At 41.6% G+C, this 26,973-nt stretch overlaps 1 protein-coding gene across 7 annotated transcripts in view; it reads left to right on the forward strand.

Moving 5' to 3' along the window:
• The window catches only part of MYB (MYB proto-oncogene, transcription factor), a 99,803-nt gene that overhangs the window by 34,912 nt on the left and 37,918 nt on the right, over positions 1-26,973 (forward strand). For 5 of the 7 annotated variants that reach the window (XM_033939668.1, XM_033939667.1, XM_033939669.1 and 2 more), the window contains 9 exons: positions 2,004-2,238; positions 3,828-3,896; positions 6,548-6,652; positions 8,377-8,628; positions 11,170-11,514; positions 12,175-12,317; positions 24,157-24,271; positions 24,374-24,499; positions 25,487-25,597. In XM_033939668.1, the coding sequence (XP_033795559.1) occupies positions 2,004-2,238; positions 3,828-3,896; positions 6,548-6,652; positions 8,377-8,628; positions 11,170-11,514; positions 12,175-12,317; positions 24,157-24,271; positions 24,374-24,499; positions 25,487-25,597 (1,501 nt within the window). The remainder of the gene's footprint in view (positions 1-2,003; positions 2,239-3,827; positions 3,897-6,547; positions 6,653-8,376; positions 8,629-11,169; positions 11,515-12,174; positions 12,318-24,156; positions 24,272-24,373; positions 24,500-25,486; positions 25,598-26,973) is intronic. The other 2 variants (XM_033939674.1, XM_033939673.1) reach the window with 2 other exon arrangements.

Below are 26,973 nucleotides of genomic sequence, written 5' to 3' on the forward strand. Positions count from 1 at the left end.
AGGCGTCTACACAGTCGCCTATCAGCAAGAACCGGTAGGCATGGTTAGGGGCAGACTCAGGGCAGTTTGGGTGTGGATTGACTTACCGGCACCTACTTCAAGCGCAATGCCTACTAGTGCCTAAGAATGCTTAGGTACTGCTAGGCGCAATTCTATAAACGGCGCCTAGCAGTTGATTGACAGCAATGCCAAACAGCACCTAGGAGTCAGATGCTGTTTATGAAATTAGGGCCAGAGTGTACTAATTCAGTTCTCAAGGGCCACAAAGGATTAGATTTTCAGGATGCTCAAATGAATATTCCTGAGAGAGATCTGCATATATAATGCCTCCATTTAATTTAAGCCTGTGTTATGCATAATCATTAGGGGTTATACTGAAAACCAAACCTGTTTATAGCCCTCAAGGATTGAAAGTGTTGACCCTGTTTTAGGGGATGTTTTTAATGTGATGGAAGACAATATTCTTATATCTGAAATACAAAATCCAAGCTGCGGAGTGCTGTCGAAAGACATCGACTCATTGAGTTAGACCTAGTACACATCCCCCCTGTTTGGGCAATTCTTGTGGTGATCCAGAGGAAGCAAGCAAGAGAAAAATAACCCTGCAGCACTTCCTCTCTGACCCCAAGAAAGTTTTGAGCATATATCCCTGCATAGGCACCTGTTCAACAGAATCTGTTGATTAAAATACTAGCAGTAGCTGCTGTTTAGGGTTCAAGTCCAGAATGAATAGCTTTCCAGCCATTGGTGGGGGGAGGGGTTAAGAAAGGGGCGCCAGAAGCACCTCTATTCATGTGTTCTTACGTACTCTCCCTTCCCTCAGATGCTGCCCAGTGTAGCCATAATCGAAAGTCAGCTCGCAAATTTAAAGGTTTAGTATAATGTACCTGCTTTCTACTTTAATGGTTTTCAGGTCATAGAATGTGAATACCAATTTTGCACTGCACCTTGGCATAAATATAAAGTAGGTATGCAAAGTAAAGAGTACATGAATTAGTAGAAAATGAATCAGAAGCAACAAATATACATAAACAAAATCACTTCTGTTCTGTGTAATCTGTGAATTTTACTAATTAAACTTCTTTATTCAAATATATATATTTGATATTGCTAAAAGTGACAGTGACTTTCAGAATTCCAGCTATGTACTCCCTGTATACAATATTTGGAAATTGAGATCATGAACAGGAGGAACCGAGTTTGGCTTTAGAAACAGTTTTCTCTTAACAGTAGCTTAGAGCATGACTTGGAAGACATATATCAGGGGAAAGGAAATTCTATAAATGATGCCCAAACTTGGGCACCGTTCTATAAAGGACGTATGCCTTATATACAGGCAGTCCCCAGGTTAAGAATGTTCGACTTATGTTGGACTTGTACGTACAAACCAGGGTCCTGCCTCTTCTTTCCTATACCAATGCGCCCCCTCTTCTCCCTTCCTGTCCAAACGCAACCCTTCTCCTCTGTTTCATGTTCCAACTCGCCCCCTCATTATCCTTCCCTCCGTTCCGCATCCCATATTTGTGCCTCCCTCCCTCCCTTTGGGTGTTCACCTCTTCTGGTCGAGTGCACTTCTCTTCGCAGAGCTGCTAGCAGCGGCACCTGCACGCGGCTGACCCGGAAGCCTTCCATCTGACGTATACCAACTTGGGTGAATCACTCAGGTGGTTGATAAATTCCAGTAAATAACAGGAACTGTCTCAGTTGGTTAGATGTGCTGCCTGTGAACCCACACAGAGAACCCAATAAATACTTCTATGTTTGACGTGTTCATTAGGTGCACCGAGAGATTTTATGAGATAATGTTAAGTTGCAGGTTTAAAAGCATCTGTCTACTATGAATCTGAGAGAGAATGGCAGATGACAATTGCCATGTTTTTATTTTGCAAATGAGCTCTAGTGGGATTGCAGTAAAGGCTGTTTTCCAGAGTTTAATTTTCATGTGAATGAAATATTCCTTTTAACAATTTGTTTTCATGTTTAATGTGCATGTTTCTGTGCAGAACTGATAACGCTATCAAGAACCACTGGAATTCTACAATGAGACGGAAGGTGGAACAGGAAGGTTATCTTCAGGAGTCCTCCAAAGTCAGCCAGCCTGTGGTAGCCACAAGCTTTCAGAAGAACAGTCATCTGCTAGGGTTTAACCCTACGCCGCCCTCCTCTCAGCTCCCACCAGCTACCCAGCCCTCAGTCACCAGCAACTACTCATACTATCATGTCCCTGAACAGCAAAACGTAAGCTGGTAAACATGCACAATGCCAGGCTTTTCTTTTTTGTGGAAAAAAAAAAAAGAAACCCCAAAATAAAAAATAACTTATTTGTTTGATACAACTAGTTTGACCCAGTCCACACCCTAACCCCCCTCCCCCCAGCCAGCGCCTATGTTTGATGAGAATTGGGGCTACAGAGGCACCTAGCGGTGCCTAGGTTATTTCCATCTTAAGCCACGCCTACTGTGACCTTAGGCGCTGTTAGGCACATCTGCAGATGTGATTATGGTGTCCTTTTTTGGAGGCATCTATGGGCGCCTACATTTTTTAAAATGGCATTTTAATTGGTTTTAAACAACCCAGTCAATTACCATGCCGATTAAACCAAGAAGTTGGATAGCTCTAGATCTAATAGATGCTGGCACTGTCATCTTGAAGTTGGGACTTTAGATCATTTGTTATTCTACTGTCCATTGATTTTGGCCTTTTGGAAATCAATATGGGGTCAAATAAATTGTTTATTGGAAAATCCAGTGGCATTATTGTATGATACTGTATTGTTTGGCATGTCAATGAGGGCTAAGAGTCAAATATCTTCTAGCAATAATAAGCTTTTACTTATTATGATAGGAGTTACCATACAACAGATTTGGAAGAATTGGAATAGATTGAATTATAGTTTCTGGTGAAATTCTTTGTGTCATATATATAAAATGGAACGGGTAATAGCCACACAGCAGGGGTATTTAAGAGAATTTCAGGATGTTTGGGAGTCTATAACAAATTATTGTAATGAATGAATACTATTTTTCCCCTTAAATATGCAGGTCTGAGGTGGGGGGAGGGTGGGTAGATTTTGGTCTTTGTATAAATGCAAGCATGGGGACTATAATATGTTTTTATGTGTTCAATGATTATTATTGATTAAGGGGGGGAGTGGGGAAATAAATTCTAAATTGATTTTTTGCAGATTATTAAGTGTTGTATTTGAGTTAGAAATGTTTTTATTTGCTTATACACTTATTGTAAGTTATAAAAATGAATAAAGAATTAAAAACAAAAAAACAAGTTAGGTGGCAGTAGGGTACTTACCACCACCTAAGTTACGGTGCTATTAAGAGAATTTGGGCCTGTGTGTTTCTGACGGTTATCAGGGTCATTCAGTTCCAGGCTCTAGCAACCTTCAGGCTTCCATACTCCCTTTCCAGCATGTAGATAATATTTATGCTGTTTGGTTATATGTTACTGCATGGGTCGTGTCTTGTTTTTAACCCTTTATTTATAAATATGATTTGTTTTGTTTTTATTGTCAGTTTATGTGTGTGATGTTCACATTAGTGGAATGGATGAGAGAAGTAGCTCTGTGGTTAGTGCAGTCACTTAACCTTCCATTGCTCCAGGTGCAAAATAGTCCCTATGTATCCCACAGACTTGGACTCCTTTATCTTTCCCCCTTCCCCCCATCATTGAATGGTGACCAGTTTTGCAGGTAATAAATAGTGTTAAATAAGTAAATGCATTGATGCAATCTGTAAGAGAGGTCAACTGCAAGCTTCTAGCATGCTAGAATAGGTCGCATCTTTTTGACACTTTTGTTTTGTTTCTTCTCCTAGGTACCCTATCCAGTAGCCCTGCATGTAAATATAGTCAGTACCCCTCAACCAGCTACAGCAGCTGTCCAGGTATATATTTCATGGATCATTTCAGTAAGGGGGTTGATTTAGGAGCTTGATCAAGACCCACATGGAATGAAGTTCCCTTGTGACTGGGGAAACCTTGATGGTGCTACAGGTGGTTTAACTGGGTGGATGGAAAGTGGAGAAGCTGTGATCCAGAGAATGAAAAAGGTCTCGAGGTTGTGGTTATTGCAAGTATGAGGAGCCAGTCCTGGCTTTGTTCCATAGTACTGTATGTATGATGGTGTAGTCAGATCTATGGACCATCATGGTGAGGAAAGGTCATGCTTGGCATCTATTGATTATTCTTTACTCTGTTTTAATGAAAGATATCACATTCTACAAGGAATGTGACACACACAGTTTCCCTGGGAAAATCAGACGTGTAGATACTGTATGTAGATGCAGTGAGCTTAGCTGTCCCTGGTGGCATGGAGTTACCTGCTAAACAGTGTGTGTGATGGACCGTAAGAAGCCACATGGTTTCCCTACTGAAAATCATTTCACCTTGTTTGCAAAAAAGTAGAAAAATATGCAGTTAAGTCCAGCAGTAGTGAAGATGTGAATTGATTATTAGACTGGCTTGGTCAGGTTGAGGATCTGGGTAGAGAATGACGCTGGGACACATTTGTCCCCGTCCCTGCAGAAACTCAATTTCCCCATCCCTTCCCTGTGAGTTTCGTTGCTGTCCCTGCCTCGTTCCTATAAGCTCTGCCTTAACCACTCAAGTTTCATACACCTACGATTTTAAAGTGTTTGAGGCTTGTGCAGATGAGGACAGAGTTTGCAGGGATGGGGCATGGACAGGAAAAGAACTCGCTGGGACAGGAAAATGAGTTCCTGTGGGGACAGGGAAAAATTTGTCCTCATGTCATTCTCTTGATCTGGGCAAGAAGATGGCAAAGTGAACTTTACTGATAACTCAGCTGGAGACCTCAGAGTAGCAGGTGATATTTCAGAGCAGTCTTTGTGCCTCTGTAGCCCCTCACTGGATGGATTGGTGCTGTGCCTGAGAATTACAAAGTTAGGGCAAGAAGGCATTTAGAATGTGGTTCTTCTAAGTCCTCACCCATTGTTGAAATGGCAGCATGAGCATTGCTGGCAAATAAAATGTAAGGTATGTTGCTTTGCATAAGGCTACAGAAATTAGACTGGGCATCAGGCAAATCCCATGTTCTTTGTGTCTGTGAGTGAGTCACAATTGAGACAAGTCTGTAAACTGGCATCTAGAGGTACACGCCACTTATGTGCATCAAAGACCCCCATTAACTGGCAGGCACTAGGCGCTATTCTACAGTATATGGGGGAGCATACATGTGGATGGAGCATGGGCATGTCTCCCAGTTATGCATATATTTTATAGAATACAGTAAATTACGTACATCATGCCTGCCAGTGACATGACTTAAGAAGTCGCAAGATTGTGGCGGTATAGAAGAATAAAATTATTATTATTATTATTATTATTAAACATGGATGTGCCAGTGCTTATATACGCTAGTATTCTATAATGGAATCTTTGTGCCATTATAGAATTGGCATAGAATGCATGGCATTGGGGTACCTAAATTGAGGTGCCAGTGTATAGAATTGCCACCTTTTTTATCTCTCTGCCTCAGACACCCACTTAGATTATAAGCTCTTTTGGGCAGGGATTTATAACACTATTCATCTTCAGATATAGTAAGTTGCCTTGAGCATCATTTGAAAAGGTAGGCTAAATGTCCAAAGATTACTACAGTAGAATCTGTTATCCGGCACCCACAGGGATTGGGTTTTTTCTGGTTAATTGAGAGTGTTATTAGAAACCTTGTCTAACACACTCTCAATTCCCTCCCACCCTCCCTCCTGCCCCAAAGCACCAGTGCAGCAGTGGTCCTGAGCCATAAAGCCCTCCTCCCTCCCTCAAGCCCTGACGTGGCAGAAGCAGGCAGTGGTCCTGAGCCACGAACCCCCCTCGCTCCCTCTCTCTCTTACCCGAAGTGCAGGAGGCAGCCTCAAAACAGGCTGCTCACAGCCAGCCCTGGCAGGGCCTTTCCTCTGATGCATCGGAGAGAGAGGAGGCGAGGGGGTTTGCGGCTCAGGACCGCCGCATGCTTCTGCCACTTTGGGGACTTAAGAGAGAGGGAGGAGAGCTTTGTGGCTCAGGACTACTGCTGCACTGGTGCTTCAGGGCAGGAGGGAGGGGGGTCTGTAGCTGCTTTGGGGCTCAAGGGAGGGAGGATTTGCGGCTCAGGATGCTGCTGCTGGTGCTTTGGGGGACATTTATTTTTCCACTGGTGATTTTTTTGCCGGTTGTGTGAGAGTCCCGGTTAACTGAAACCCGGTTAACCGAGACTCTACTGTATTGCTAGGATCTTAGTATTTCAATTGATGACCCATCGGAAATACCAGTGTAGCATCAAAGCAAGCAAAAACATGAAGAATGTTTGGTGGCTGCACTAGGCAGAACGATAAGCAGGTATATATTAATATCTGCTTAATCTCTGAGGCCAGTTTGGCTGTGTTGATGGAGCCATGCACTAGAGGCCACAAGCATTACATTTTACAAGATTTCCCACCCTTCCCTCACCAACCCTTCCTCCCACCCCCCACCCCCCAAAAAGCCCAGGAGATTAGACCTTTATCTTTTCTTCTCCCTTAATTCTTAATTTCAGAGACACTATAATGATGAAGACCCTGAGAAAGAAAAGCGAATAAAGGAATTAGAATTGTTGCTAATGGCGACTGAGAATGAACTGAGAGGGAAGCAGGCACTACCAGTAAGAATGTCACTGTGTGCTTGGATGCAGGGACAGCAGCTTTACCCCAGTGCTTCACTCCTTCCCTACCACCTTGGCTTCACTCCTTCCATACCACCTTGCTTTTGATATTTAATCAAGGCTCTATATTTCCATCAGAAATGAGACCCACCAAGTCTTCACAGATCTCCCACAATTGATTTTGGTTCGGGAAATAAATAGATAATGGCGATAGTTTTAGAAAGTCTTTTTTCTGCATGTAGAGCATGTTGCTCTTACAGAAAAGCCTTATATTAAATTGTGCAACTGCATACACATGTAAGAAATTTTAACAAGGAAAATGTGCGCCCACATGGGGACCTCAGTTTGGGCAGAAGTGAAGTGAGAGCATATTTTATTAAATTCATGTGCACATGCATAAGATATGTGCAAAATATGCACCTTCTTGGAAACAGGTGTAAATTTGGACATTATTTGTGTGCTATTGGGGTTAGATCTAGGAGACTGTCTTTTAAAAGTACCTAGGTGCCTATGTTATGTTACAAATAAAATATACTTTAAATAGGTACTTTTTGGACTGCTCACATAAGCAATCCTATTATATAAATTACCCCCATATGATAGAGACTTCAGGTAAGATAAAGCTAATCATCCATATCCATTTCTAAATTACTTAAAGGCTCATTAAATGAAAATATAGTGCCTTTTCTTCAAACTATTCTTTCTTCTTGCCTGTAATTCCCTATTCAGTGAGGGCTGCCTACCAGACAATGTCCTGGGCAGGAGCTCTTATTGTGAATAATACCGTTAAATGCACTCTTCCTTAATATCAACTTGTGAGCATGCATGTCTTATTACTTGTTCCATGGCCATAGACTTTCTGGCTGCATGCTCGACTTCCATTGCTGGATATTACCGGAGTCTGATTTGCCACGCTTTGACAACGCACAGCTAGAAAAATAGTGATGTAGCTCATCCGTATCATGGCATGTTTTTAGTATGCTTGTTCAAAATAATACAGAAAACAGCTGGTAGCCAGCAGATTTCCAAAATTATTTTATTTAACTTTTTTTTTCTTATTTATTTAGGATATTAATTGTGTGCATGTCATGTTAGTTGGACTGACTTTTAACTTGAGTTAATCTTGTGCAGTTAGTTTCATCTGTTGCATGATCACACTGGAAACAGATTTCTGTTTAGTTTGCTCTTCTGCTTTCCTAACAGCATTGATTTGACAGCCCCCACCTCCTCCTCACTGCATTGGTGTAAGCTGTAACCCCAGGCAGGGGACAAAAGAGGATAAGAGAGGGAGGGAGGACAAAAACAGAGCTTTAACAGTTGCTGATTTTCAGCTTCCCCTGGGGTTGGATCCCTGGGTGTTCTAGATTTGCTGTTTGGCAAAACTAACCAAAATAAATATTGTGCCAAAATTTGGTCTAGCAAAGTGCAGAATTTTGGAAAGGCCCAGATATGCACACAGATTAGTGCTTTTAGCAAAGCTAGAACATGGAATGATAATCGATAGAGAATAAGACACAATCACGTAAGACAGACTGATAGAAGGAAACATCTTGACAACTATTTCAGAAGAGCGTAACTCCTTAGAATGATGCAACTTTTATCAGGCCTGCAGCTGTATATAACACCTTGTGCAATTTCATTGCTAAGTTCCTTCTTGTTTCTTTTTTTTTCTCCCCTCTTCCCTCTCTTCCCCCCTCCCCAACAACTCCTTCCTTAAAACACAGAATCATGCATGTAGCTACGCTAACTGGCACAGTTCTGCGATGGCCAACATCGTTGGACACCGTGGCGACAGTTCACCCGTTCCCTGTCTGGGGGAGCCTAGGCACCCGACACCATCTCCTCCGGTGGATCACGGCTGCCTCCCTGAAGAGAGCGCCTCTCCTGCCCGCTGCACTACTGTAAACCACAACAGCCTCCTTTCTCAGATTAAGAGCCTCTCGGAGTTTGCAGACACGCTGCAGCTGATGGACTCGGTAAGCGGAATTACAGCTGGAGGGCAGCGCATGTGGAAGGCGAGGAGGAACAAGCGTAGGGGCATACGTTTTTACCTTCTATGCAGAGGAATTGCAATCTTTGGAGCTTTTTTTTTTTTAAATTCTTTATTCATTTTAAATCATAAACAAATGTACAATAATATATCCATTAAATTTCAATGTAACACTTGAAAATCTTAAATCATATCATCAAAAACAAAAGTATGTATCCCCACCCTACTGAAATTAAAATTCATGAATCATTTTCAAACATACAATAAGTGTACAGAAATATAATCATTATAATTTCAATACAACACTTGAACATCTTTCCAAATCATCTAAAATAAAAATATTAATCCCCTCCCTCCCGCCCTACCTAAAGAAATAAAAACAAACTCTCAATGGAAAATATACCACCCCTCACCCCCCAATGCGTAAAATATAATCTCCCATAAAAAATGATGTCTACTCATTACAATATTTTTCCATTGGCCCCCAGATCTTTATAAACTTATTGTAAATCCCCTTCTGCGTAGCAAGAGCTCGTTCCATCTTATAAATATGGCATAATGAGTTCCACCAAAATGTATAGCTAAGATTAGGGTAGTTTTTCCAATTTTTGGTAATATGCTGAATGGCGACCCCTGTCATGATTAACAAAACTTTGGAGCTTTAATTTCTAGCAAATGGCTAGGAACTGAGCCACTCTCGTCTTTCCTTCCTCTGCATCAGAGTTCTTACTAGTCCAGATGAAGCATAAGAACAGTGCCTTCCCTAAGCCACAATGGGCCACAGTAGAACACATGGCTTTCATTTTGAGCAGTTTGAAGGATCTCCTTTAATAAATTGGGCAGGTTTTGCCACTTGCCACTGTTTGGCATTCATGAAGAGATTATTGCTTGTGTTTGTGCATGCTACATGCCTAGAAGCCTCTTGCACGATGTGGTATATATGTGTGTACCTCCTTCTCTTTCATTAGAGCTTAAGGAGCCTGTCTGGTAGATGCATGTGTGCATTTTAACCTTTTTATTTTTTAAGTAACTTGGTGCTACTCTCTGCTTGCTGCATAAAGCACAAACCCTTCAGTTGCTGGAACAGGCCAGGGGAGATGCCAACTCATACCAAAATGTTGGGCTTCTGTTTCCTTCCAGCTGTTGAACAACAATCAACTCCATTTCTCACAAACAAAATAGGCATTTTTCTTTCATGCAGTGCTTCTTGTGACACTGCAGCCCAGGAATAAAACATTTGATTACAACTTCCTCTCCACCTACAGGAGAGCAACAGAAGCAGTGTACTACAGATAGATCAGAGCTGTTAGGGTTCTGGTAGTGGAGAACTGTAGACAGGATAACCAAGTTTTTCAGATTAACCATACATAGATACATAGGGCTAGATTCACTAAGCAAACCAATCGTGTACCGATCGGTTTGCGACCCCTTTGTGACCAGATTTCCCTCCGGCCCGATTCACTAACCTCTCCTGCGATCCGCTTCCAATCCATGCATGCAAATGAGGGGAAACACTTGCAAAGTAGACAGGGAAGCGATTCACCAAAGAAATTTTTGAAACCAACTGGGCTGGCCAATCAACCCAAGAAGCGACTGCTGGGGACCAGTCGCAAACGTCTTTCCGACTCTCCAGCTCCCTTGAAGCCCTGCTCTCTACACGCCCTGCTCTCTGCTGCCCCAAATCTCTCCTGCCTGCTGCCCTGATGCTCTTCTTGGATTTCTTCTGCCTGCTTTGCCCCAAATCGCCGCCCTGCTCTGCCCCGATCTCTCTTGCCTGCTCTGCCCCGATCTCTCCTGCCTGCTCTCTCCCGAATCGTCGCCCTGCTCTTCCCCGATCTCTCCTGCCTGCTCTACCCCGATCTCTCTTGCCTGCTCTCTCCCGAATTGCCGCCCTGCTCGTCCCTGGATCTCTCCTGCCTGCAGCCCCAAATCTCTCCTGCCCTTCCCCACACTGCGAGCCTGTGGTTTTAACCCACTTTAAACCTGCGGGTTAAAACCACGGGCTCACTGGGCTACAAAAAAGTAAAAAAATTTTAAAAGTTGCGGCCCAGAGGGGTCTTAGATGCATGCGCAGACCATCTACAAGCAAAGAAGATGGTCCTCACATGTGTCAGGATCGCTCTTCTGCGATCTGCGTGGTTGATTGGGGGTGTGACTCCCATCGGCCTAATTAGCATAAGGATGCGTTGTGAATAGGGAGCACGGACATGGACCAGCAAGGTAAGGTTGGCTTAGTGAATCTAGCCCATAGTATGAGATTATATTTGATTAATAGTTATCCTGATAATCAGATGTGTTTAGTGGCTCTCTAAAACCTGATTTCCTGAGGTAACCTTTGCAGCACTAGGGTGTACAGAAAGCTTGTGCAGAGTTAAGGAAGGGCTCATTAGTGAAATAGACTGCTGGAGCTGAATGAAAAGAGGGTTTTTTTGTTTTTGTGTTTTGGTTTTTTTTTCTCTTGTGCTGTACTTCTGTGAAGTCGCACCCTACCCTTTCTGACAGCTGCATGCCTCCCACATTGTTTCAGGATTCTTCATCATGGGGTACCCTTGGCAGGTTTGAAATCTGTGAAGATGCAGACACTTCACCCAGCAAAACACCCCCAGGCCACATCACCCAGCCTCAGCACAGAGGAGGCAGCCCCGGAGGGCCCTCCATCGTGAGCTGGAGCAAGAGCCCGCTGGGGCAGGGTTCTCCCACTTCCCCATCTGTCTCCAGACACAGCCTGTCACCGGTGGTCATCCTTCGGAAAAAGAGAGGGCATCCTAGCCCCCCGACCCTGGGCAAAAGTGGCTGTTTCGTTCTTGCTGATGTCAGCAGTTCCACCCCCAAGCGCTCCCCTGTCAAAAGCCTGCCCTTCTCTCCCTCCCAGGTAGAACAATGCCTCTGCCGTACTGCTACTAATTCTCCTAAACTGCCTGAGTGCTAATGATTTGGGCACTAACCCTGTGTAAGAATTATCTAATTGCCAATCACAACACTTATTGATTATGCTTTGTGCTTGAATCTTCTTAATTTACTGTTGCTGGTTTATCATCCAACTTTTAATTCTTCAGCAAACTAACCAATAATGGATTTTCTTTTTTCCTTTTTTGAGGGGCTGGTGGTAGTTGGTGACTGATGGTAGTAGTGGTCTTATACCTGGTGGCATTAAGAAGGAGAAGGGAGGAAGTAGTTATGTGCTTTGCACTTTGCTTTTCATTCCTTCATTCTGTTTTCAATTTTAACATCCTTCTATCCACCACTTATTTTTTTATTTTAACACTTTCTCTTCTACATCTCTGTTTGCGGTGTATGTGTGCAGGGTGGGTGGGATTCTATTCAGGTACTGGATGAGAGATGACCTTTTATGAATCGAGCCTTTGTGGCATTCTACATGATTGGTGGTCTTGAAAAATGATTTTAAAATACATGTATTTGTGGGTGGCATGTACATGCAAAAGTTTATGTACGTTTTGGTTCTCTTGTCCCACGTAAATCGTGGCCTAATTTGAGTTTTTGTATTTCTGTCTACATTCTTTCACAACTGCAGTTTCTAAACACCTCAACCATGCTTGATAGTTCGGACATAGACCACCCTACCTTAACATCTACTCCTCTCTGCGTTCAGAAGGTGCTTGCCATGACACCGCTCCATCGTGACCATATCCTTAGGCCTCAGAAGGAGAACAGCATGTAAGTCTGGGGGTTTTAATCCTGGTACAATGTAAGTGTAAATCTGAAGGTTATGCCTTTGTCCTATACTATTTTTTTTGTTTTGTAAACAGAGCATATATCCCATTGCATGTAAAAGTTTCTTGGAGGAGTGTAGGAATCTTAATATAGTAACACAGTAAATGAAAGCAGGAAAAAACCCTCACGACGCATCCAGCTGCCCAGTAAGGTGACCAGAACCTCATCTATCACTCCGTCCATATAGGCCTAGGTCACCCATGTTTAAATGTTGGTTGTAAAGGTCACCATCATGCCAACCATATAGGCGGCCAAACATGATGGCTTGCTTACCGTATTCAACTTACCAATCAAGATGCCTTCCCCTCCCTCCTGATATGGACAGTTTTCCCCACTCATATTATGTGCTAATGAAATGATAAACACAGTGGAATTGTCAAACCTTCATCTTTCTCTCACCAAGTGCGGGACACAGACTGTACAAATCTGTTTGGCATCAGCCTCCTTTCCCCTTTGCTAGATTTGGCCATTCTTTGGCTCTCACCATTTGCTTGACAAACTATTCAAATCTATCCAGCATCGGCCTCGGCTCCCACTGTTCCTGCTCAAGGTAACACCCTCAACAGTCATGTTGTGTTTACATCTTTTTTCTATTTAAGCATCCCTTGAGTCTCCCACACATTTTTGAATTCGTTCACAGTGTTAAGACGCTACCACCTCTCTCGGAAGCACATTCCATGCATCCACCATCCTCTGTGAAAAAGTATTTCCTGATGGATTTAGTTCCTTGCAACCTCCATTCATGTCCTCTAGTTCTACTGCCTCTGTCTGTGAAAGACGTTTGTTTGAATATTAATACCTTTTAGGTACTTAAAGGTCTGTATCAAATTACCTCTATCTTTTCTTTTTTGCAGTGTTTATGTATTCAGGTCCTCTAGTCCTTTCTCATACATCTTATGGCATGAACCCTGTACCATTTTCATCACTTTCCTCTGAGCCACCTCAAGTCTTTCCAAGTTTATTCCTCTCCAAAGTGATATATTATCAAAGTGGTTTACAGTGCAATGAATACATACATTCAGAAAAAAGCTACAATTGCATAAGAAAGGGACAGGGAGGAGAAAAAAACAAAAAGCATGCAAAGCTAACTAGACAACGGACACTATCTTGAGAGGAATCCAAATGCTCCTGAATGAAAAAACATCTCTATAGACCATATGCCTTGTCAAAGAAATGTGTTTTAATTTAGTCTTGAAGGTTGAGAGGGAATTTTCCAAATGTTTGTCTAATGGAAACAAATTCCACATCCTCCAAAGCTAGACACAATGCTCCCAAGTGGGGCCTCACCAACAACTTGAATGGGGGCTTCAACACCTCCTTTCTTCTGCTGGTTATGCCTATCTCTATTCTGGTTGGCCCAGGCATCTCAGGCCCCACCATGGGCGTGATTTGAGGCGCCTGGGCCATTCAGGTCCTAAGGCCAGCCATTCAACAGATGGCTGGCCTGTCAGACGGACGGTTTGGCGCCCGTCCGTCCGACCAATGTTATTGAAGGTACGGGGAGGGGGTGTTGTGGGGTCGGCGGGGGGATCGCGGGTCGGTGGGGATGGCGATCGGGGTTCGGGGGTGGGCCCATGCGTCGAGGGCAGGAAGGCTTGAGCTCCCTCCTGCCCTGATCCTGTCGGGGAGGTCGGGGGTGTCTGGGGCAGGAGGGCTTGGGCTCCCTCCTGCCCCGATAGTGTCGGGGAGGTCGGGGTGCTGCGGAGCAAGAGGACTTGGGCTCCCTCTTGCCCCGATGTCGTCGAGGGGGGGGGGTTGATTCTGTAACCGGTGTTGTTTTTGACAGACACCAATTACAGAATCCAGCTTTTAGGTGAAGGACTGGCTCCTTCTTCACCTAAAAGCCCTTGTTTTGGACGTTTGGGGCTTAGGCTTTTTTTAGGTTGATTATATGGTATAAGTTTAGACGTAGTGGTGGTCCGGGCGTTTAAACAGCTGAACGTAGCGGCAGGCCATTTTAAAAAAAAAACTCCTTTTGGACGTTTTTTTTTATTATGCCGCTCTAAATCTTTAATTTTTTTTATAAATTAATATTTTTGTGTCCTTCTTTTTATATTTTTCTGACAATGCTTGCTTTCACTCACAGTGATGTTTAAATCTATTTAAATGATCACAGTAATTTGTAAACATGCAGTAAATTTCTTATATAACATGCAGCAACCTTCAAAAATATGCAGAAAAAGAAATAACCAGGGATAGAAGATAAGTGCCTTGTTACTTAATTTTGAAGACTGCTGCATGTTATATAAGAAATTTACTGCATGTTTAAAAATTACTGTGATCATTTAAATAGATTTAAACATCACTGTGAGTGAAAGCAAGCATTGTCAGAAAAATATAAAAAGAAGGACACAAAAACATTAATTTATAAAAAAAATAAAAATAAGCATAAAAGTGTTTATTAAAGATTTAATATACAGAGGTTTTTTGATCAGTGATAATATCCTTAAATCCTAAATTCAAGTGTCTTTCAATTGATTTGACACCTGGGTTTATTGAGATCTTTTTCCTCTGTTCTATAAAATTGCATAATTTAGGGCTCCTTTTACGAAGCCACGATAGCGGCTTTAGCACGTGCGACTTTTAATCACATGCTACCCCCCGCTCTAGTCGAAAAAAATACTACCTGCTCCAGAGGAGGCAGTAGCGGCTAGTGCGTCTGGCAGTTTAGCGCGCACTATTACGCACGTTAAACCGCTAACACAACTTCGTAAAAGGAGCCCTTAATATATGCACTGTGTTTATATTAGTGGTACCAAGTTTGGATTTTGATGCATTTGATGTTACATCCAGAGTATCGGCTTTGTCTATTCCTTTGAGATGTCTGGCATGACTACAAATCTTTGCCATGCACATTGATGTTCAGGATCGCTTTGTCAAATATTCTCCTGAGTCTGGATTCTTATCTTCTCATATCTTCAGACCTCCATCTGATCCATCTTCTCATCTACCTATGACCTTTACACTTTTATGCCCATGATCGCCTTGTGAAACTTCCACATACCTCCAACATATGTCTCCTTTATCACAGAAATGTTTGCCCAGATTCTTGACAGGATCAATCGGGTTCTTCAAGTACAGAATGTCTACTACTGTGACATCAATGCTACTATCCTAGTCAACTGGACCCAGAGGATACTGGTTACACTTTCTTGAGGTCTTCATACTTCTTTTAGGATATGTCACCTTACTGACCACCTGCTTGAGTTAAAAAAAAAAGGTCATGCTCAGACTTCTACTCCAACTATTTCTTTATTCTAAAGAACTTGAAGGACTAGGAATGGCTGTAGGGGAAGAGGAGGCCACAAACACATCCTATTAATGATGATCTTATGCTTTTAGAGGCCACCTTGTCTTCCTCTATGGTCTAGCTTCATGATTTCTAGACCTTGGCTTCCCCTTTTATGGGTACATACCACTTTCTTCATACCTATCCAGTATTGCTATTCCAATTCTTCCAACTGAGAAGTTCCTCTATTAAATCTCTCATCTCTTCCTAGATATAAATATATATTATTGATAATTATATTTTTTATATCCCACTATAACACCTTGCAAATATAGCCTGCATTTCTGAATTTTTTTGCTACTTTCTTTGGAGTCAAAAAAAACAAACTAAAACAAAGGGCAACCAGCAATGACACCTTGTACCCTATTATCGTAACACGGGCTCGAGTTTTCTCGATTAATATTCCTACCCTTGTAATGAGTTATATTCATTCTTTAGTTTCAAATTTCATTGATTATTTTTCCCTAAGTACTCTCTACTGTATAGCTTAATGCTCCATTTACTGGGAGCGTATGAGTGTCCGATGATTGGCGTGTCTACCTTGGCACCCAGGATTTCTAGGTATGTTTCCCACTGCGGCTCTGTATTAAGTCTCCTATCACTTCATTTTATTCTATTCATGCCTACCATTTTTTTTAAAGCTCCAACGACTGCTCTGTTGGATTTTTTTGTGCATAGTATTCTATTTTGTTACTGCTTCAAGGCATACAGAATGCTTTTGATAACAAGTTTCCACTTCTTTCCCACTCGGATAGTGGATGTTCCATTCCACCACCAATCTTTGTATCTTCTACTTTTGGGAAATTCATAATGCCAACCTGCTTCCTCCAATTTAGATCAACTCAGATTTTCTCTTCATCAACCATTTCACACTCTAGTTGCATAGTTGTTTATCACATTCTACTGCTACCTAGCCACCATCATTCTTCCATTTATTTGGTGGCCCTAACCTTTTTTCTCGCTTCTAAACAAACCTCTAAGAAGCAACTTTAACTCAAGCAAACATACATTCATTTCCATTTCTAGCTCTCCTGAGCCTCTGATCTTCGGTTTTCATATTATTTTCTTTGAGCAAGTTTGGCTCAGAGGTACAGTCCTGGATTTTGGTCCGAAAGTCCAAATTTCACATACCAGATTGCTCTTAGAAATATATATATCATACATTTTTTTCACATCCAGAAGGCCTTTACCTTTACTGTCTGGTTCCTTTCTACTCCTATCTAGTACTAGAAGCCATCTGGGCATTCCAAAGTTAACTTCCATTGTGTACGGTTTCCTCTTGCTCTATTTCTTCACCAATCACATCTAAATTCATGATTGCTCTCTTTTTTAAGCCTTTCCTTCCATTTTTTGCTAAACTAGGCAATGGTCCTATTTCGCTACCTCTGGATTCTGAGCTCAGTACTCTAGCTCAGTATATCAGCACAGCCTGAGACTGGATATTTCACATAACTTCACATAGTCCTCTCTCTGAGCTTCCTTTTTTTCATTAATGGAAACATTCAATGACTTCTATCTCCTTTTTATTATTTCTTCAGTGACTTTCGCTCTCCAACTGCTCCAGCTTTTGTTGGTCCTATTTTCTTCCAGTAGATATCTTGAGAAGTACTACCTCTCTTCTTTCCTTGCACTCTTAATATTCTATAAACCTTGAGCACTGGCTCTATTCATTTTACAAGACATACCAGAACTCTCAGGCAGCCCTTAGGGGAAGTGCTGCTGACATAAGGCCTTACCCCCTAGTCAGCCACTCTTCCTTTCTAACTTATTCCATATTTTCCTATCCATAGTTACAGAGTTTCTCTCCTTCCTATGTTTTCTTTCCCATTTCTTCCTACAACATTATTATATCAATGGGAACCACGTTTTCATTGCTTTGCCATTTTCCCCTTTCATTTCCCATCTGTGTCGACCTGGGACATGAATGGCTTCAACTAGTTTTTGATCTGATCATTCTATGTTCCTCTTTCCAGTATCCAATCTACTGTTTCTTCCTAGATTTTTTTTTTAGCCTTCTCCCTCTCCTATCCTCGGATTCGCCTGCCACTCTGAGGTCAGCTTCTATTTCACAGTCTCCATACACATTGGTTTTGTTGAGTCCTTATCTTTCACTCTTTCCGAGGACGGTTGCATATCTCTTATTTGTCCTCTAACAGTTTTCTTTCCCTTACTCTCTGCCAACTCATATCAAACAATATGTCTGCTTTTGAGGAATGGCACTAAACATTTCTTTTTCCTTGGAGGCCAGCTCTCCCTCCATCCCTTTTAGTTAAGCTAGGGAGTCCCATCTGTGAGAATATGCTGCCTGCTTGTCCAAAAATAAAGCACAGTTACTTACTGTAATGGGTGTTATCTGGGGATAACAAGCAGATATTCTCACATCCCACCCACCGCCCCTAGTTGGCTTCTTCACTTGGGAATAGAACTGACAAATTCTTGAGCCAACATCGGGCAGGAAGGCACTTGCGCATTCGCAATGCGGGCAGTCTCAAAGCTTTCTAAAACTTAAAGTGATAGTACACTTTAGCAGTATCCATACTGGGCTTCATGGATGACATCACTCATCTGTGAGAAAATCTGCCTGCTGTCCCCGGATAACACACGTTACGGTAAATAACTGTGCTTTCTGGCACCAGGTTTTAGCCACTTATTGACATTTTCTGTATTTTGTAGTCTTGCCTCAACCTTTCCATAGGCAGTCAATATTTCAAAAAAGGCCCTAGCCTTACCAAGGATCTCAACCTCTCCCCCAGCTTCTGGAAAGCTCTCTGTAATACTGGCATGGCCAAGTTATTTAATCCCGCATGCATTACTCTTAGAATCTTTACTCTCTTCTCTAATCACCTTCAGTATTTGATTTCTGTTTCTTCTAGCTCAGGAGCCTGGAATGTATACTACTTTGTTGGAACCCACAGAGCCTGGTGCTATCATTTAAAAAGAAGATAGTTTAAAAGCTGCTCTAAGATGATGTGGGGAAGCCAACATTCGTTCAGGAGCGGATGGTTCATTGTGGAGTATCCTTGAAGGATGCCATTGAAACAAGACATTTAGGGAATCCCAATAGAGAGGTTTCAATAATGGTGACAGAAAGCCAGGAGTGTGTAAGAGGAAAGCAGAGTAAAGGACACAAATTATTCCTGTCAACTTCTAAGCAGCCTTTTAAATGCAAGATAAAACACAATTTGAAATGTCTGCATACAAATGCTAGAAGCCTGAAAAATAAAATGGAAGAGTTAGCATATATAGCACTGAAGAAATAGATATAATAGGCATCTGAGAGACCTGATGGAAGGAGGAAAATCAGTAGGACACTCTGGGGCCCGTAAGAAAAAAAACCTCAAACAAAACAGACATCAAAAAAGCATCCTAAATCAGCACTTGGACTTCCTAATCACCAGGACATCCAAGTGCCAATAATCAAAACGTGTATCAGTACGTCTAGCAAGGTGTTCCAGCCTCTGTACATTCAGAGCACAAGATGGACATAGTGGAGGCATGTTATGGGCAGGCTTTGGGTAGTCTCAAGGACAGATTAGACTTGGACATCTTGCAGTGATAAATGTTTTGCAAGATGTCCTGGGTGGAACTTATACGTTTGCAACTAGACCTGTTTTAGAAGGGTCTAAGTGTTACAGAGGTTCCCAAACTGACCAGATGACCACTGCACGCTTCAAAGTAAGACACTTCCACACTCCCCCAGTGCTCACAGACCTCCTTCCACTAAACAAAAATGAGAACAAAAAGGTACATTCCTGTCTCTAAAACAGCAGCATCTAATAGAGCTGCACACAGGTGTCTTAAGTGCCTGGTGGGTGGGCTAGTGAACCATAGAGAGGAGGACTCAGGCCCATAAGCCACTCTAACCACTATATTTATGGTAGAAAATGTGAGCCCTCAAAACCCTACTCTATTGCCATATAGGTGCCACCTGCATCATAAGGGCTATTGAGGTTGTAGGCAGGTGAGTATAGTGGGTTTTGGGGGGCTCACCATAATTTATAAGGGAGTTCTGGTGAGATGTTTACCGGGCATCCTTTTTGTGAAGTTCACAGCAGTGCCCTCTAAGGTATCCCACTGCTCTGTTGCCCTTTCTGGGTGGCCAGTCCATTACAGGACTGGCCCCTCCCTCATCCAAATGGTTTTGTTCTGGGCGTTTGGTACTTGGACGCAATTTTGTTTGAAAATGTGGTATAAAGATAGATGTCCCAATGGCCTGGACGTCCAGATAGAGGATTTAAAAAAAAAAAAAAAAAAATATATATATATATATACATACAATATATTTCTAGACGTATGATGGTTTGGCCTTTCGAAAATAGACATTTTCTTACTGCCGATTTTGGACGTCTAGCACCATATGTCCAAACTGGACTTAGACATATGTTTTGAAAATGCCTCTCTGTGTTACCAGGGTACAAATTATATTGAAGTGCTAGAGCAGAATAAATTGGGGTGGGGAGATTATGCTACATGTTAAAGGGGGGAATTGGATCATGACATAGATAGCAGCATTGAATCCATATGGATAGAAATTCCCTGTGTGAGGGGAAGGAATCTACAAGCAGGGTTATACTACTGTCTCCCAGAATAGAATGAGCAGACAGATGAAGAAATGTTTAGAGATTAGGAAAACTGGCAGATTGGGCAACAGCATAATGGTGATTTCAATTATCCCAGTATTGACTGGATAAATGTTACATCAAGGAGTGCTAGGAAGGTAAAATTCCTAGACATAATAAATGACTGCTTCTTGGAGCAACTGGTCTAGGAACCAACAAAAGGGGAGCTATTTTAGATTTTGTCCTTAGTGGAATGCAGGACATAGTACAAGAGATAACTATTGGGTCCATTGGGAAACTGATCATAAAATGATCAAATTTGAGCTGATATCTGGAGTGACATCACTAAAAGAAATATACTGTAGTAGTATTTCATTTTTGAAAGGGTGACTATAATAAAATGAGGAGAGTGGTTAAAAAGAAGCTTAAAGGATCAGCAGCAAATGTTAGGATTTTAAATCAGGCATGGACGTTATTTTAAAATACCATTATGGAAGCCCAGACCAGATGTATTCCAGGTATTAACAAAGGTGAAAAGAAGAGTAAATGAGATCCAGTTTGGGTAAAAGGTAAAGTGAAAGAGGCTATTCAAGCCAAAAGAACATCTTTTAAAGAATGGAAAAAGGATCCAAATGAAGAAAAAAAGAAGCAACATAAGCACTGGCAAGTTAGATGCAAAGCATTGATAAGGCAAAAAAATAATATGAAAAGAAGGTTGCCAAAGAGGCAAAAACTCATTATAACAACTTTTTCAGGTACATCAGTAGCAGAAAGCCTGTGAGGGAATCCATAGGACCGTTGGATCATCAAGGAGCAAAAGGGGCACTCGGGGAGGATAAGGCCTAGTGGAGAGACTGAATGAATTTTTTGCTTCGATTTCTACAGAAGATGATGTAAGAGAGCTACCTGAACCAGAAATGGTTTTTAAGGGTGACGATGTAGAAGAATTGAAAGAAATCTTGATGACTCTGGAAGACATACTGAGCCAAATTGATAAGTTAGAGTGATAAATCACATGGACCTATGGTATACATCCCAGGGTACTGAAAGAACTCAAACATAGATTTTCTGATCTGCTGTTCGTCATGTACAATCTGTCGCTAAAATCGTCCGTAGTACCTAAAGATTGGAGTGTGATCTGGGAAATTACAGACTGGTAAGCCTGACTTTAGTACAGGACAAAATAGTGGAAACTTATAAAAAATAAAATTGCTGAACACGTAGACAAACATGGTTTAATGGGACAGAGTCAGCATGGGTTCAGCCAAAGAAGGTCTTGCCTCACCAATATGCTGCATTTCTTTGAAGGTGTGAATAAATGCGTATAAAGGAGAGCCAGGTGACATAGTGTATCTAGACTTTCAGAAAGCTTTCAACAAAGTTTCTCATGCGACCTCTGAGAAAATTAAAGAGTCGATGGATAGTTGTGGATTATGAATTGCTTATTGGACAGAAAACAGAGGGTAGAGTTAAATGGCTATTTTTCTCAATGGAGGAGGGTGAATAATGGAGTGCCGCAGGGATTTGTGCTGGGATCAATGTTATTTAACATATTTATAAATGAACTGGAAATTGGAACGAGAAGTGAGGTGATTAAACCCCCCCCCCTTTTACAAAACTGTGCATGAGGTTTTTAGCACCAGCCAGTACACTGCTCCGATGGTCATAGAGTTCCTAAGAGTATCAGAGCAGTGCAAAGCATTCAGCGCACCTGCCAGTGCTAAAACTTCTTGTGCGGTTTTGTAAAAGGGGGGAGGGGTAAATTCGCAGATGACATTAAACTCTTCATAGTTGTTAAAATGCATGCAGACTGTGACAAATTGCAGGAAGACTGGGCATCCAAATGGCAGATGAAATTTAATGTGAACAAATGCAAAGTGATGCATGTTGGAAAGAATAATCTATATCATAGTTATCAGATGCTAGGATCTACCTTAAAGGTCAGCACCCAAGAAAAAGATCTAGGTATTATCGTGGCCAATATGCTGAAACCTTCCGCTCAATGTTAGTGGCCAAAAACAAACGGGATATAAAGAATTAGAAAAGCAATGGTAAATTTATGTATCTATTTAATTCATTTTCTATTCTGTTCTCCCCAATGAGCTCAGAATGGGTTACAAGTTGAACATACATAATATATACTCAAGACGGTGTGGGAGAAGAGGAACACCTCCGCCATCCCCCCACACTGCACTGGAGCATTCCATGTCGACAGGGGCCCCACCCACTGCCCAGCACCGCCCAGCTCCAGTACCATCAAGACTTAAGAGTATTATAATGTCTCTATATCGCTCCATGGTATGACCTCACCCTGAGTATTATGCTCAATTCTGGCTGCCATATCTCAAAAAAGATATAGCAGAATTAGAAAAGGTTAAAGAAGAGTGACTGAGATGACAAAGGTGTTGGAAATCCTCTTGTATGAGGAAAGACTAAAGAGATTAGGACTTTTCAGCTTGGAAAAAAGATAGCTGAGGGGAGATATGATTGAATTCTACAAAATACTGAGTGGTGTAGAATGAGTACAAGTGAATTAATTTTTAACTCCATCAAAAATTACAGACTAGGGACCGCTCAATGAAGTTACAGGGAAATACTTTTAAAATCAATAGGAGGAAATATTTTTTCACTCAAAGAATATTTAAGCTCTGGAACTTGATGCAAGAGAATGTGGTAACAGCAGTTAATGTAGACGGATTTAAAAAAGATTTGGACACGTTCCTGGAGGAAAAGTCCATAGTCTGCTATTGAGACAAACATGGGGGAAGTCACTGCTTGCCCTGGGATCAGTAGCATGGAATGTTGCCACTATTTGGATTTCTGCCAGGTACTTATGACCTAAATTGGCCCCTGTGGAAACAGAAAACTAGGCTAGATGGACCACTCGTCTGATCCATTATGGATATCCTTATATTATGTCTTTCATGTGTTGAATAATGGGATCCACTACCAGCAGGACCTTTTGGTTTTGAGATGTTTTGTCTGAAGATTTTCTTTGAGTTATTCTTTTAGATTCTGGCTTTACTTCAGTTCTGGTTTCTTGACTATCATAATCTATCTGGTTTTCACTTGACAGCCAGTCATGAAACTGATTTCTATGGTTCTGCATGCTGCATAGGTATTGCATTCTTTGTGCCTCTATAATAAAAGGAATTCTTGGTCTGCTTTGTTGCTGCCTACAGGGTCGATACAAGCCCTGTTCAATCTCAGCCCTTCTTTCTTCCCTCACCCTAAGCAGTACCCCTTTGCCTGTCCTAAACATGCTTGAATTGTGACACAGTTTGATAGTCAATGAGGTGGAGGCACTTATTCTTCTCCCGAAGACTGTGGCATGTCAGCGTGATGTGACTAGAGTTAAAAATGCCACTAAACCACATGTTATCATCCTTGCTGTTGTGCACGAATGGCACCCAGAACACTGCCCTGGTATATCATGCAGAGCCCTGCATCTTCAAGCTAAGCAGAGCCTATGGCCTCTGTTAGTTTCATTCAATTTATGCTGACAGGAATTTAGCAATATAATCATGACAAGTAGATTATCTATTTTTCTGGGAAAGTTCTTTGGGATCTTTTCATGTGCACAGAGTTAGGAAGCAGTTCGGTTAGTCACCGTTCTGGGATGTTGGTAGAATATTGCTGAAGGATCACAGTATTGAATCGGTGAAACTAGAATATAGGACTGGGCTAGTGGCTGCAGTCTTGAAGGTCTGGGTCATAAGTTCAACTCCCTCTGTTGCTGACCCTTCTGTGTGACCTTGTTTGAATGGGGCTTTATCGCCATGTCACAAATTGTTTATCTAGTTTTCCTGGTCAACAACTTAGCCAACCAAAAGCCCTAGCATTTGATGTTTTTTTAAGTCTCCCATCCAAACACTGACTGGACATAGGATTGATGCAAAAGGTTAACAAATCTTCTTTTGATTTCTTCTTTTAGCTTCAGAACTCCAGCTGTCAAAAGATCACTGCTAGATACCTCCCCAAGGACTCCCACCCCATTCAAAAATGCACTCGCAGTCCAGGAACTGAAATATGGCTCTCTAAAGATGCTGGTGGGTACCAGACGTAGCTGCAGCACTTTATTGTTTGAATAAAAGCACAACATGTCATTGACAGTGTATGTAAATGCATATTTGCTTTTGCTTTTGCTTTAGCCTCAAACCCCAAGTCACTTTGCAGAGGACCTGCAAGAAGTTATCAAGCAGGAATCTGATGAGTCTGGCATCATGCCTGAGCTGCAGGAAGATGGGTTGCCTTTGCTAAAAAAAATAAAGCAAGAGGTAAGCTGCCAGGTGCCTGGAACTGAGCGTCTGACATTATCATTACATGATGGATGTTGAATTTACTTTCCTGTTAAGCTGAAGATTGTGTTACAATGGGGCCTCCACCACCTGCTCTACTGCCTCTCATTGACTAGGCAGCTCAAAGATTATGCTAAGGGGCAGACCACGTCTAAAACTTAAGCTCTAGAACAGAACCTGAACCCTTCAGCCAAAAGTTACAGAACTGTGGCATTCTCAGCAGTGTAGTATTCAGAACCAATAAGCAGTGGGTTCCACTTGTTTAACAGTGGTAGGACAGTTTAACCAGATGTAGATGAGTTTTGCCACTTAATTTAGCGTGATGTATAAAACTAATAGATATATAAAGTCTGAGAGCATAAGAGTACAGCTTTCAGACATCTGCTTTTAGTCCTCTTGATTTTGTATAAAAGGGGGGGCTTCTCTGGCTTTGGTTGGGTGGGGGAGGGGGAGGGGTGATAAAAAAAGGAAAACTGTTTCTATTGTTGACCTGTTTTGGCTGATGTTCATGCTGGGATGTTGTTCGTTGTTTTGTGTAGTTCAACAATAAAAATATGATTTACACTAAACTAATAGATATATAGCTCTTAGGGTGGGAGGGAACCCGAACCTGTAAGCTGCCTATTATATAAGATGGCTCAATGGCAGTGCTGAGAGTTGTCATGTGCAGGTTTCATTCCCATCTCCAGTGTTTATTATATATTCTGAGGCCAATTTCTGCTTCTGTTGCCATCTGGCCTGAAGATGCTTTTGGATAGAAGGAACAAAAGGGGTCATATTTACCACCCCTCTGGAAAGCAACAGTGACATTTCTCATTGCTGAAATGGTGGTCTGCAACCCTTCCCCACTCAGAAATACTTGTGGTGACACAAAAAGTGAGAGCCAGCCATGGAGAACACTGAGTGGTGAGCTCCATGCATTGCCGATACTGAATCATTACACACAGCTCCATGTTTCTCTTGCAGGTAGAGTCCCCAACAGGTAAAACTGGAAACTTCTTCTGTTCAAATCAATGGGTGGGGGAAACCCTAAACTCTCAGCTGTTTGCCCAGTCGTCAGTGGGAGAGGATGTGCCGGTATGTGTCACTTACTCTGCATCTCCTAAGCCTACAACACTGTACTGTACTTAATTTCTCATTTCATATCATGTATTTGTAATTTCTCTTTGCTTCTGTGGAACAGTCGCATTATTTGGAGAGAAGTCTCAGAGGCTGAACTCTCCACGGCTATCTGTGAATGGCAAGGTGCCACAAGGTATCAGTCTCTGTGCCCAGGGCCCAAGCAAATAATATCTAGTGCCGCCGAGTCACAGATATGATCATTACTATCCTTTGCAAATGACATTTGATGGTTCTGATTGACGTCATTGTCACTGTATAAATTCTCATCTGTTGAGACTTCAGCAGCTAAGTAGGAGATGGTCTGTATTAAGAAATACGTAGTAGTAATAGTAGTAGTAGTTCTGGCCATTTTCCAGTGTTAATTACATTTTTTTAATTGAAATTTTAAGTCATAACAGTGAAATAACATAACATTATACCATACCAAGCATAACAAAAACTGTAAATACAGAAATAGAAGCAGGACATGTTACAGACAAGCTACATTAATATCTGTGTAAATAACAGTGTTTTAAACATGTTACAAATAGTCAAAACATGTCAAACTTGTAGCACAAAACCAGCTTAAAATGTTAGCATAAAAATATATCTACAGGAATAGTAATAGAAAAAATTGGGGGGGGGGGGGTTCCCAGTAAGCACCACGCAACAACAATCAGCCAAGTCAAATTTTGAAGGAATGACACAGCCAATAGCTTTAATACATCAGTGGTCTTTACTACAATAAGACTGAACAGAGTCCAATATTTTGAGAAATGTACTGGTAGAATTGTGTTTTTCAGCTATAACACTCTCATATTTGGTGGTAATACATACTGTATTCCACCATACAACATATTCCACTATAGATAAGTCTTTCCAGCAGTGTGAAATATTTTTAATAGCCAAAAATAGTAAAATGTTGAGCAAAAGAGCATTATATTCAGACATAGGTTGTGGAAGACCATGATGACCCAGTATAATGATCTTAAGATATAAAGGAGCTTCTATATTCAAGATGAATGAGATGGTGTTTCAAACATTATTTCAATATACAGTGAGATGACAGCAGTGAAATATCATGTGAGATAATGTTCCTACACTTTCTTACAAGACCAACAAAGATCAGAAGTGTCCTTTGAGAATTTGGCTAATCTTTTTGGGATCCAGTGAGATCTGTGCAAAAGGAAGTATGTCGACTGTAATACCGCTGCGGATCGTATAGATTTAAATATTCGGGTCCATGCCTTTTGACAGACATCATCTGCCTCAAATTCTAGCTCAGAATGCCATGAACTCATCAATTGTGATACAGAAATAGAAGAGGTCTGTTTTAGTATTGCATACCATTT

Source organism: Geotrypetes seraphini, chromosome 3 (genome assembly GCF_902459505.1).
Source record: "Geotrypetes seraphini chromosome 3, aGeoSer1.1, whole genome shotgun sequence".
Classification (NCBI taxonomy): Eukaryota; Metazoa; Chordata; class Amphibia; order Gymnophiona; family Dermophiidae; genus Geotrypetes; species Geotrypetes seraphini.